General features: G+C 35.9%; 1 protein-coding gene across 1 annotated transcript in view; it reads left to right on the forward strand.

The window, feature by feature from the left end:
- Positions 1 to 14,387, forward strand: part of LOC134813642 (calcium/calmodulin-dependent protein kinase kinase 2-like) — a 68,355-nt gene that overhangs the window by 17,813 nt on the left and 36,155 nt on the right. Inside the window, exons 7-9 of the mRNA XM_063821524.1 lie at positions 9,190 to 9,312; positions 10,782 to 10,871; positions 11,365 to 11,464. Coding sequence (XP_063677594.1) covers positions 9,190 to 9,312; positions 10,782 to 10,871; positions 11,365 to 11,464 — 313 coding nt within the window. The remainder of the gene's footprint in view (positions 1 to 9,189; positions 9,313 to 10,781; positions 10,872 to 11,364; positions 11,465 to 14,387) is intronic.

The following is a 14,387-nucleotide window of genomic DNA, read 5'->3' on the forward strand; positions in this document are numbered from 1 at the left end:
CACCCTGTAGGAAGCAGTGAAACTATCGGACTACGATGTATGGGGACCTGCCACCCCATGGCACCATTAAAATATATCGACTCTGTTACATCGTGTCTTCAATAAATGTATTTGATTGCAGTTGTGAAAATAACAAATATACTCCTTTATAATATTATACTCCTTTAGAGAGACTTATTTACGTAGTTGAGTGATGTTATCCTGAAAGCATTCCCTCCAGTTTCATTTGACACATTGATAAAGTGAGTGATATTAAGTGAGTAATATAAAGTGAATCACTAGTGGACCTTTTAACTCATGGTTCGCTCCATCAAGGCAAGAACACTTGTACATATTTTCTGTATTTTTTGTCTGTTAAGTTATCAGCTCATTCTTCACACTGTTGACAGCCACACAATACTCTGTTATCATAGTAGAGACTAGAGGAGACCCTTATTAGGGAGTAGTGCAGTCTCATTGCTTCAAAAACGCAATTTTCCCATTCTCCGCGACAAATCGCGACTTTTCACGTTTGCCGCGACAAATCACGAATTTCTCAGTTTCCCGCGACGAATTGCGCGTATTTAAAAAAATTTAAGGAACAAATATCACATTTTTCTTAAATAGCATGCTAACAAGCCCTAACAAGCAACATATTCTATCTTCCATAAAACTTGACCACATGAAATTCATTTAAAAAACTTTAAAATGACACATACACTTTGGCTTATCACGGCGCCGCGATGTTTAGCCTTAAAGATTGCAATTTTCTATTGTCCTTGTTAAATGTTAATGTTATACCATTTGAGTTTGAAACTAGAACAGTAAGCTATTAGAACTTGTATTTTCTTTGTCTCTTCCCACAGTCTGATTTAATCTCATGTACCTGATATTTTCGGTGTTGTGCTCCTTGAAAGATATCGATAAAGGAGCAACCAACCCCCTCAGTTGAATTAAAGTCAATGGTAGAATGCTGATAAAAACCAAAAATGCAGACATCACGCAGCGTTATAATTATATGATAGAAAGCTGCGTCGTAGTGTATTTTCGGGGTTTTTCGACTTTTTTAAATGAGCAATTGCATGACAACCATAATTTTGATAATGATATGGCTGTTTTGTTTTCTTTGCTTCGGCTACACCTTCTCTTGCTTCATTTCCAGTGGGTTTCAGCCAAAACTGGACCAAAAACATTCCTCTTCTCTTTTCTCAGTTCATCATCAGATCATTTAAAATAATCTTTATTCATGCTCAGTGATAGACATCAAGACATGTACGTACTACGTGTAATAAACTGATTTACTAACTTATTATTTATTAACTGTTATTAGCCAATTTATATTTTATAATACATGATATTGTGTAAAGTACCTAATTGTTAACCTTCCCTCCTAATTGGAGGTCTCATCGATCTCAGAACAGTACGAACAACGCTTCTTTAATTGAATTTCGTCTGTCTCCGCTGTAGCCTGGATCTTAATCTAATTTCTCAATTTATATTTTAAAGCATCTCTCAGGCTAAGTGGAATGTTGAAGTGGAGACGTTCTCTCCAGTTCACATAATGACTGGCTAGTCATTCCTCCAAAAATGTTACAAATATCATTAACCCACTACTCCACAGCTCTCGATTTTATATATTCTTTAGTGTGACGATAGAATTATTCCTTTTATATTTTTAGTATTTCTTTCGGCTCTTTCGAGAGTGTCCCAGCGGAACTTTCACTCCAGTTTCACCCATTAAATTTACACTTTTTTCTTTGCTGTAAACCGATCGTAGGTGTCTGTTCCCTAGCAAAATGAGCGTGGAATGTTGCCTGAAATCGATTTATTTTTGTGCCAGCCCAAATCGATTGCTTATTAACAAGTTCTTTGTCGTATGCTCGCTTGTCTTTGTGTGATCCAATTTCGTACTTTCTGGTGTATTAAAGAATTAGAATGGTCGTCTGGGTAGAGACGATTAGTAATGACCATGCTTTGGATAAATTTACTTAATATGTAACTATATGCATTACGTATGTATACCCCCGTAATTTGATTTAGCGTTCATGGGAGCTTTTCAAACCCGAGGTTTGAATTAACTACAGATCAAATGATTTGGCAGTTCAATTAGCGTGACTACGTGCTACCCACGATACCACACTGAGAGTGAGTACGAAAGATCAGGAGCTCAGGAATGAGGAATCTTAGGAGGTCCTGTAGTACTCAACTGCACTGTCTAAGCACTAAGTATTACTCTCCACAGGGTATTCTCATTTCTCATTGTACACTTGATAGCTTTTTAGCAGGATTTTCTGTTGGCTTGATAAATACACAGGCCGCTGGTCGCACAGTACATGATCACAACCCTGTGCAATACCCCTCCTCTACAGCGGGTACAAACTATAAGGTGACAAGGTTTTACTGATAACCAGGTTGAGACCATTGTCCTGCGGAGTAACTGTATGTGATCTCTGATATCTTGTACATTTGGGGATATCGCAGTTGATACTCACTCTGTGATCTCTGATATTTTGTACATTTGGGGATATCATGGTTGTTACTCACTCCTGATTTGTTCGTTATGTATACAATTGGGTATATTGCTCGCATTTTTGCGACTGTTTTCTCGCTGTTATCATCGCTGCTTTTTTCTTTTTTATATTGATAACGTATGTTGAAGTGGAAAAATTGTAGTTGTTTGTTAGTTATGCTATGTTGATTGTTGACCCGCATATTGACACTATTCAAGCGTTAATTACACTTTTTTACTGACGATTTTTTTGGCTTTTGTTGAAAGCTACAAATCTATGAACATCTAACAGGATATTTTTTAGGAACAAAAGGTCATTCAAACAATGTATACATTCAATTAAATCAAGTGATGCAATTGGCAGAGCACAATCAAATTTAGTGGTGCAATTGGCAGAGCACAATACACTGCTACCAATATTTTGAAACATGGGGGGGGGGGGGGGGGGGGGGGGGGGGGGCCAACCATATTAAAGTATATTAAAGTATATCCCCGGGTCAAAATCGGAAAAAATCCTACATTTTAATATACTTTAATATACCTACAATTAGAAGATTTATATTCTTCGTTAAGATTTACATGATGAACTATATTTTTCACTCAGATTCGCAAGATAAGCCTGTTTTAGGACTAGTACATGAATTTCCATCCAGATTGGTCAAAAATTGGCTGAGCTATGAGCTTAAAAAAATATGCCCATATTTGGGCATACGCTTTTGCCCAAATTCGCTTTTGCCCGAATTCGATAAAATTTCAATATTTTTTAATGAGACTAACTCTATGTGAAAGATATAACTCAGTGTTTGTTGAATATAATGGATACTAAGTAAAAAGACCTCCATGAACAAAATTGGGAAAATTGCACATAATATCTCGGTTCGGAATACTAGCCAAAATGACTTCATTAAAATTGAAATAACTCCATCAGTTTTCAATATTTTTTCAAGAACTTTTTGGAATCGATTAAGAATTGCATTTCAAGCTTATTTTGGGCAACAATTTTTGATGTAGGCCTCCAAGGAGATAGGGATATATTAAAGTATATTGTAGGTATATTAAAGTATATTAAAGTATATCCCCGGGTCAAAATCGGGAAAAATCCTACATTTTAATATACTTTAATATGGTTGGCCCCCCCCCAAACATTAACAATTAAATATATACAAGTTTCAAAACACACGATCTACTCCATTATAGGGGCAGGGATGAGACTTCTGATAGATGAATCTCATGTTTGGTGTCCACCTTATTTCCTCAGTACCCTCGTAGAGCAATAATTGAGTTGTTCTCAACATTTCTCGACAGGATTTGTTTTGAAGCTAACCTTCCATATTGTCCACGTCAAATCTATAACGTAAATAAATGTTGTTTACCGTAAAATCAGTTCAATCATAATTTCACGGATTGTATAATCGGCGCCCGATAAAACAATGTCAGAAACTGCTCTGGCTGTCAAGCTGTAATCATCTTAGTGAATCACCATATCATATTATAGTTACGCAGCTCTTGGAAATTAATATGAAACTATGTTTCACCTTCATTTCCAATCTATAGTTTCACCTTCATTTATAAGTACGCTTTATTTTACAAACATTGAACTCATTACTCGGAGCTCGCACACGACATCATGTGACAGCTTAACTTTACAGAGCACCATACATCATTCATTTGAAAATAGAAAATTGCAGTTGGACTGTTGGGGATATAAAACAATAGAGGTCAACGCTGCAGATTGAGAGTTCTTTGTTTATTTTTTGCTTTTTAAAAGCATATTTCAAAGCATATCATTCATCACTTTCTGATGTTTTCTTTATTTCTTTCTTTACCGTCGAGTAACTCTTCAGTACATGCTGTTTGCTTTTATTTCATACGATGCCACTCGAGTCTTGAAAACATGGCTAAAAATAATGATCCAGGGAGCATCGTGTTGGTAGGTTATTAGGAGGCCAGGGTGTATCTACTAGGGGTTCAATTTGCCGGTAATTATTACTTCGTGCTACAAGCCCACACCAGCATCATATTATGGTTATTAATCCGGAGCATTTCTAATTGAAATAGTGCCTCCCTGTCTGGACACGTGCCTTTGTCTGGGCACGTAAAACACCTCTGTTGTTACATCACGTGACCGTTCCAAAACAATAAGATACCGAGATCTCTGGGTCACGTGCCAAAACAAATGTGGTTGCTATCCCACAAGCCATGAGCGGCCTCATAAGTATCATCAGTTGATGATCATCAGTTGATGATAATCATTGATATTTTATTTTGTCGGATATATTATGATGTTGTGGTCTTAAGTTGGCCAGACTTAGTAATCTTGATTAATCTCGGCTGATGTTGAAGCTCTCGATGCTGCTCCAGCACATGTTGCTGCTTTCAATCCGATGCAATATTACAATATTAGCTCTTGTTCATGACGATCTATTTTTTCTCTGTTTTTTTCTTTATTTGAGGCTTTTACACTTACTTCATGATAAAACTACAAAGGTTTTTTTCCGTAGAACCATTTATCCTCGAGCGAATATTAATGAGATCATGATTAATGGTCTTTTCTCAGACGTTATTCATGAAACCGCACAACACTTTTGTGTTGATCAACTTGAACTGGTATGATATTATGAAGTGATTGTATGGTGCACCACACACTGCACTCTCTCAGCTGTATTACCTATAACATAAGCCTATAAACCTATATTATTACCCATATTACCTATATTACCTATACTGTTATCGGCGGAACTTAATCGTCTTAGTATCAGTGCTCATTATCAAGTGTCAAAATATTACTTTTTAAATCGCATATACTTATCCACCCGTGATTACTAGTACTTTAGCCATACTTTTCCTAGAATATTGTAATAATATTCGGTGAGAGTCACGTTGAGCCTCCATAGTACTCGTTAGTTGCACTGAAGAGTGTTCGACTTTCAAGGGATCATTTCCGTCTAATGGAGATTCTGTATACAAACATGGGAATACACATCCGTCTATTTCAACCTCGATTGAGAAACGGCTAATACAGTTGAGGCTAGATCAGTTTGGGACTGGCTCGATATACTGATCATTACCCTTTCCAGGAAAGTAGCATTACTATTAATAAACTTTTCACCGTAACTTATTGTGCAACTTGAATTATTAATCTAACAAACAATAAGACTTGATCATCAGCTTTAGCCTTTCAATGCTTTACGAAACTTTCAATTGTCTCAGTTTACTTTTACGATATGTATGATTTTGCTCAAACTGGGTAAAGCGGTGTAATTAAAATTTTGGGTACGAAGCCTTATGTGCCACCGTGACCAACTTAATTTATTTTATATTGGCCCAATATTATTGGGTGATTCTTGATCGAAATTAACCATCGACATTCAACAGTACCAAAAAAAAGTTTCTATCAATAATACAACACTTCCTAATACGGCTTGTTGCTCTGTAACAAATAAAAGAATCGTGATCATATGTTGTGGTGACCCTTCCATTATTCCATATTTATTCTGTATTTATAGTTTCGGGAATTGTCAACAGGTCTCCCAGCTGTTCCTTACTCTAGAATTCCAGTGTCAGACCTTCAGACTGAATATCACTCTATTCTTTGATCTTTCGATGCTTGATATTCGTAGAATGATTGCTTAATCTTCAACTTGTGCCTTCAATATCACTAAAATCGTGCTGTGGTTTCTCGAGAAAATAACCATCTTTTCCCAAGAAAATCTATGCTTTGTCGTGGTATTTTTCAATTCCTGAAATAATTGGATATTATTTAGTGATTGGTAGTTCGTGACGCTATGCTCCTTAGCTTCGATGTGACCGAGAGTCGACATTCTTCAAAAACAAAGGATACTTATAAAATCGGTTGAATTCCTGGCTAATAGACAGTAATTTAACCTATTGAAAACTATAACTGTGAATGAAGCGGTTTTGGCTGCATAGTTTAGCAATTGCCTCAATTAAGCTCGGCATTCGGGTGGTATACAATAATAAATAGTTGGATAACACAGCTGCAGCACTCTCGGACACCAGTGCCTCACCAGTTTACTAATATTAGACATTCGGCGGGATTTAAAAACAGAAAACGGATCACTACCCACTCGAGTTGTAAACGGACTTTTTTTCAATTCATAAATCCTTGCCGAAATGATCGTTTCCAGGGACTGTTTATCATTTTAGCCAGGTGAGTGTTTATTATTTTCCATTGGCTGAACATCATTTTAGGTGGACGTTTTCAAATACACTATAATTTATATTCGTAAGGTTCTGGCACACTAGCACACACCATAGTAGGGCCCACCTTGTGACTGGTGCCAGTGGGACCAGTTACAAGGTGGTCCCTACTATGGTGTGTGCTACTATGATGTGTGAATTTAAAGTGTATTACTACATCAGATGATAGTCATCTGTCTGTTGATATTTACAAGTGATTAACGTATCAAACTGATGTATCCAATTAAAATACTATCGTATACATCCGTGTTACTGTATCGTGTTATTGTATGTTATTGGGAGGTAAGTAGGGTAGTTACTGCTCCAAACTTCCAAAGCAACCTCAAAACAGGAATTATCACGCCTTAGGAAGCCGGACAATATCTTGTCACATATTTATTAAACAGCCCCTGTAAATCTTGGGGAGCTTCATGGTATTTAACAAGTCAAGTAGATTTGTTAAATATTTATGGGATTTATAAGAAAGTTACTGTTAATAGTATTGCTATATCCGATTGCAGCTACATAACTCAAAACTAATAAGTTTAAAGTCCGATAATATTTATGAGATGTTAGCATACATCAACGGGAATATATTTCAGTGCTTTGCATACGTTATTTGTTGATGATTAACATCAACACGTTGCCAATAAATTGGGCACTGGACGCACTCTTGCGCTTTTGATGTATCGTCATCGTCAGTCGTGTCCCGCTGACTGACTCTAAAATTTACCAACCTTGTGATTTTGTGAATTATTGTTCGCGTAGTAGCTCTCCCTGGTCCCTATCGTTTTAGAGTTGTTTAGCTGAACAACATATGGACATTTTCAATCATGATGATTAAGTTCAACATGTGAGGAGACCTGTGTTAACCAGGGTAGCCTATCAGTAATGAATCGGCTCTTCTTACACAACTACAATTGTTTGAGAGTTCGACATAATAAAGGCGAGTTTACTGATATACGTTCTCTTCGGTGCAGTCAGTGCGTTATATTTATACAGAAGGTACTCCGCGGTGGCGTAAGGTTGCGCCCCCTGCGCTCTTTTGGCGCCCCTCCTTGGAAATTAGAAATGTAAAATTGAAAAAATTATTCGATTTGGGAGGATTCGCTGTTAAAATCCCTGAAATAATGTGTTTCTTTAGTTAAGTTTTTAGTTATTTCAGTTTAAAAAAAATTGTCCCACTTCTAACGACGATTTGGCGCCCCTATGATGGCGCCCCCTCCCCGCATAGCGAGGCCTTTCGTTACGCCACTGGTACTACGTGGAGTATGCGAATAATATTAATACCTGGCATTGTTATATTTTATTCAGTACATTGAGACGAGAAAGCATGGTTTCTTAGTGTCGTGAGTGTATAATTGTAGCGTCATATGATTCTCCATCCGCTTGCTCTGATCGTGATAGTCAGTATTTTAGATATCGTCTATTTAAAGGCCAATCGAATCGTGATGTGAAAATGTGGAAATTTCGCAATATCTGATTCCCATGCTTTATTGTTCTGTGATTCTATGAATGGATCTTGTGAAACCTATTGTTACAGAAAGGCGTAATCTTTTTTAGACCATTTTTATCCTAACAGTATGGCTATTGACCTATTCAATAGGATAGTAGAATACTAAAGAGATTGCACTTCTTTTGGACCCATTGTTCCTTCGATTGTTTAAGGTAAGTGTCGTGGTTAAGGTTATGGTTAGCTTCGGGTTGGGGTTAGGGTTTATATAAAACCGGTTTGTTCGGCTGCAAAGCCGGCTCCAAACCCACCTCCCCCCTCGGCTGCTGACGGGGGAGGTGGGATGTGATATGTGACGTCATGTGATATGTGACCGCTCCCTTAGGTGGTTTTTTCTGTTTTGCGGAATTTTCTTACTTGTGAAAGCTAGCTTTCTAATTATGATACAATTAAAACTAAGATTGATTGTATACTATGAGGAGCGATTATTGTTTGTTATTATTTTATGAATCAAGATGTAGTGCAGTTGCCTATTTTGTTATTCCACTATTGTTATCATCACAGTGTATTTGCTAATAAAAAAACAATAAATATGCATTTTTCAAAAACTGAGATTGTCTTGTACTTTTCTATTGTTACATGTTAAAAAAATATTTGTCACCAATCGATATCCCCCGTAAAATCCCAAGTCTCGTGATATGATTTGTTAGAGCGATATAATATGAGCCCTTTGTTAATATAAATAGATCAATGAGCTGAACATGCGTTAATAAATGCATTGTGACCTTGATCTTTCTGACTATCACGACTATCACGACCATCACGACCAGCACGACCATCACGACCATCACGACCGTCACGACCATCGGGCACCAAAACGTTTTGAAACAACGTATCAACTGATCAAATTTGTAATTAGACCAAGTTTCTTCAATTAAAGCGTGGCATAAGGTTGGCTGCATACAAACGTGACCTCAGTATTACGCAAACGTTCCAACATGTGTTTGAAATTGTTCTTTTCAACGGTTGACCTGTCTTTCTCTGATAGGAAGCTAGAGTTTGATGGAGTAGACGATACCACCCAGGATACCAAGATGGACTGTGAAGAAAGTGCTGATGCGATCACCGAGATACGCCCTATGGGGCGCAACCCCTTCAACCGTCAAGCGAGGTAAATATAATGAAATATAATCAATATTGAATAAATGAAATGAATAAAATAATGAATAAATAATAAAATAATGAATAAATGAAATATAATGAAATCCACCCTTTTCAGGCAGATAAATTTAATTGTTAATGCAGTTAATAAAAATTAAACAGGTTTAAGTAAAATTAAAAATCCAAGATCTCTACTCTAGACTCTTATGCTAGTGCTGCTACTAAACAATAATAGTCGTCATCCGCCTAACGCATTATAAACTGGTACTACATAGTTGAATACACCATTATTGTTCTCTGTGAAATTTGATACTTGCTGTGCGGGTTTATTTCATGCCCAATATACTGGTCTTCAGTCTACAGAAATAACTATAATAAATAGTACGGTATACATTGATTTCGAAATTGTTTCAACGTTAAGTTTCGTGGTTTGCTACATTTTCCAAATTTCTATTTAAGTTTAATATCTTCTTTCATGTCCTGAATACCATGCAATACCCAGTAAAAATAATAAGTAACACGTGTATGAAGTATTGTGCTCAAGATCATCCCCCATAGAGTTAAATCTGGCTCGCACGTTCAGGGATACTTGGATAGATTCACATACTACTACTCTAATTCGACTCGTACTCTTGTTCGACTCGTACTTGTAGCTGTCCATATTGATAAATGATCATGAAAGGCCTGATGTTTGCTGTATTCAAATTATTTCACGATTTATCCACGACCAATTTGAGTCCGATAAGATAGCATTTGTACGGTAGGAAAACTTAATTAAATCAATTAACACGAGTTCATGGCTTTTGTTCGCCAATTTATTCGTTGCTGGATTTTAAGAGCATTATCTTAATATTATATCATACAAGTGAAACACTCGAAATAGGCAGAAAACGAATAGTTTCATGGTATAATTATGGTATAATCGATGCTATGAAAATTCCAACCATCGATGCTTTGTATCGATTTAGTTAATTTAATTAATTAGTTTTGTTCAAATTAATGTCGAATTAGAGTCCAGGTAGTGCACCGTAGTTAGACAGTCGAAGTTCTTTTGTCGAACTTCAGTACGTGTCGAACTTCAGTACGTGTCGAACTAAAGTACGTGTCGAACTAAAGTACGTGTCGAACTAAAGTACGTGTCGAACTAAAGTACGTGTCGAACTAAAGTACGTGTCGAACTAAAGTACGTGTCGAACTAAAGTACGTGTCGAACTAAAGTACGTGTCGAACTAAAGTACGTGTCGAACTAAAGTACGTGTCGAACTAGAGTACATGTAGTTTCACCGCTACATACAGTTAGCACGGTGAAGTTCAAGTAACATCACGTGATCACATCTTGATCCTCATATACAGGGTGTTCACTGTTCATGATACATCGGAATGGTTTCAAACATCTGTATATTTATTTATGAAGGAGCATCCAGCTGTGTTTCGTGAATACCCTGTATCACCATTAATCACGTGACATTTTATTATCAGTGATCCTATCAAAAAGATGAAAGTCACGGAAGACTCTTCGTGTAGACAGAGATCTATAAGTACAGTCACTAACCCTAGTCCTAGACCTAAGTATGTGTGATCATTGTGCGATCAAATGTGTGATCATTGTAGTCTGCACCGATTTTAGACTGCTTTCTTTAACCTTCTTTTAAAAAGCCCAGATTGATTTGCTGTGGCTGAATGTGTCTGATTTTTGGAGAGCTTCTTTAAATCTGGAACAACTTTTAGTTGTCGCATATTTACACCTAGAACATTTCACCAGGTCCTTGACTTAACACTTTAGCATTTATTACGATCGTGTTTCATTGCCTGATGATATTATTTGATCATATTTTACTATTACTGCATTTCTTTTCTGATCTCTTAGGAAAAACTTGACCTAGGATTTTGAAATTGTTTGTCAGCACATTTTAAGCTCCTAGCTTTACTCTAAATATGGTTTCGAAAATTGTCTAATAACACGACTAACTGATCCAGAAAGAATGCTCCATTTTTACTAACAACTAATTAATTAATGAGCCCACTTGCACTAACCACAAGCTAATAGTTTAATTACCCTCAGTGCGATGGAGATGTCCTCAACAGACCCAGAACCGGTTCCCACTATAGGAAGGAAGCAGAGGAGCAAGTCACTTTACGAGATGTCCGACCAGAAACCCAGGGTAGGTGCATTTTCAAGTTTTAAACTTTTGTTTATTATTTGTTGTGTTTTAAGTTTTAAAATGTTGTTTATTCGGTTATTACTTGTTGTTTTGTTTGTTACTTTTTGTCTTTGGATTGTTTGTCAGTCTGATTTAGCAAGTCGTGTTACCATTTTTATGTTGGGAAGATGAAATTGGATCGATTTAGTAGTTCTACCAATGTACAGTAAGTTTAATTATTTATAACAATGGACAAATGAGTTTTGCGATCGTGTTTATTATAATTTTACTAACCACTATTTTTATGAACGGAAGATATTATTCTTACATACAACACGAATCGACAAAACCACAAATAAAGACACAATATTTAATAAGACATAGAAAAATAATAATCGAAAGTAATTGTTCAAAGAATGGAGCTACAGTCACAGCGTTCGTCTGATTTTGTGATGTTTTGTCATGACTTGATTGTTTCAAATGAACGAACACACAACATTTCATGAAAATTATGAAGTGACAATTTGCTATTCTTATCGATAATGATATTGCTTTGTATGTTTAATTAGATTACTGCGACGCAATTAACATTTATTAGCATTTATATTTATCCTTGGGGATATCATTAAACCATCAAAAGTTCCCTACTGATTGAATCATAATCTTTAAGTTTAATTTACAATTTTGTTAGCCGTTATTTTACTGAATAAAATATTGGTCACATAATACATCTGATGCATCCGTGCAGCGTCATTCTATCGAAACGAAACGAAACACTGTATTTACTACCCTGCTACTATGCGACAAAGATATTGTATAAAATATAACTAAATAATTTTAAAGAGTTAAAGCTCTATTCATTTGATTTACTCCGTGGCTACTGGCTAAGAATCCAATGACACTGCTGGAAATACAATCAGATTGTGCATTGTTCATCTGTACTACTGCCGGAAAATGACCATGATATTTGGAATTCTTGGCTGTTAACAATTCTTTAGTTATTTGTCTGTACCGAATATTTACCGTGAGAATTTGGCTTATTTAAAAATGTTCCCATGAATCTTTTGCGTAAAATCTTTCCTAAATATCAAAATATAGCAAATATTTCTATCTACTACCATTTAGGAGGTGCTAAAAACGTTGATATTTTCCATAAAATAAGTATTTTAAGTTAGTACTTTGCACCATTTATTCTTGTACCAACCTTAAACTTACCATAACATTTTTTCAATCATCAATGAAGTGCATTGTTCCATCTGCCATTTTTCCCATTTGCTGGCAGACAAAGTATTCTGGTGAATCACTTTTTCCCTCGAAATTTTTTGGGCTGATGGAACTATTTTTATTTATAGCTCTCACACGGTTACATTTGACTAATCTGAACAAGTCGCATTACAAGTCAGTAGTCACCTCCTTCATTTCATTTTCTATTTTGCGACTCTGCTTAAAATGACCTTGACCAGTAGTAAACACACCAAAACTAGGTCTAGTCGGCCTTCATGAAGAAAAGTCATAATACCATATAAGGAGGTTTTTTAAGTAGTATATCGTAGTTACAAAAAGCAGTGAGGATATATATTGGCCGTCTCGCCGCTGCGTCGTTTGATTGGGTAGAAGATAAGTAAATAGCCGGCACTTGGCTATATTGTCCGCACTCCACACCTGTTTTAAAATTCAGTCCCATATCTTCTCTGATAAATTATTTTGAATCTCTCACATATTTGGCTTGTAGATTCCAATCTTAAATGTTTTTTCCCATCCGACGGAACCGCCTGAAACGTTAAGATTTGATCCATTTTGACGATTTCGTCTAACAATGTGAATAGAAAATGATGAATATAATGTTCAATGTTTAAGGCTACAAAAAATAAGTAAGTAAGAAGTGTCGATATGATGGTTCAATTTTACATTTTTGATTACTTTCTTTCAACTTTCTGGGGGAAATGTATATAAGTTAATGGCAGAGATAACCCATTCATTTATACCTAAAACAATGCATCTTCAATATTCTCTAATAAATTTTGTCTCATAGGCTTATTTTTGATGTTGCCGACAGTATATTTTGAGGCTGATATCAGAAAAGTAAACAAATAAGAAGGAGCTTTTGACCAAATTTTGTAAACTAATCAATAGTTGAAGCGGAAATTGTGACCAACTATTTGACATAGCTTGGCTTAGAATGATTGGCAATGCTGGTAATTAGTTCCAATCGTGACAATTATAATGATATTTTTAAGATCTGTCATAATATTATCACATTATCACACGATCATTCCTTGCTGATTATGAACTGTTAAATGCTTCAATGACATCATTACAGCAAATCATTGGTGCAAAAATGTACATTTACTGATCAGTAACAAAGTTTTTAATAGATTATCTACACATTAATTGTAAATCAAACATTAAAGTTCAGAAATGTCATTTCCTGACTGGTGTAGTTTGTTTGGCTCAGATAGATCTGCATTCTGCATTCTGCATGTTGACACAATAATCGTCATCTCCACACAATATTTTGAGAGTTAGTAAGCAACTATTACCGTTTAATAGTTAACTGTCACGGTTAAATTGGCCGCTCACTAACCGTCAGTTTTATGTGTCTACCTGTAACCACGTTAACTGCCTGTAACGTTACTTATAACTGTGGTGAAACTCGGCATTTTTCATGGTTTTCACACCTCCTTTTTAATCTTTGCTTTTAAGAAATCATTAACGAAGACAGAGATTCTGAAGTCAGTATGTATCTCCAGATATGAGTTATGAACGCCTAAAAATTAAAATCATATGTATTATGTCAGCATGCACACTTGAAGCTTGCTTGATACCAGCAATTATTTAATCGAGCTGCATTAACGCATTAATAACACATTAAGTTAAAATAGAATTTCCTTGAAAGACATAAGTTTAAATGACCTGCGAGAGCATTCTTTCTTCCGCATTTCCG

This window comes from Bolinopsis microptera, chromosome 3 (genome assembly GCF_026151205.1).
Source record: "Bolinopsis microptera isolate Bmic1 chromosome 3, MBARI_Bmic_1.0, whole genome shotgun sequence".
Lineage (NCBI taxonomy): Eukaryota > Metazoa > Ctenophora > Tentaculata > Lobata > Bolinopsidae > Bolinopsis > Bolinopsis microptera.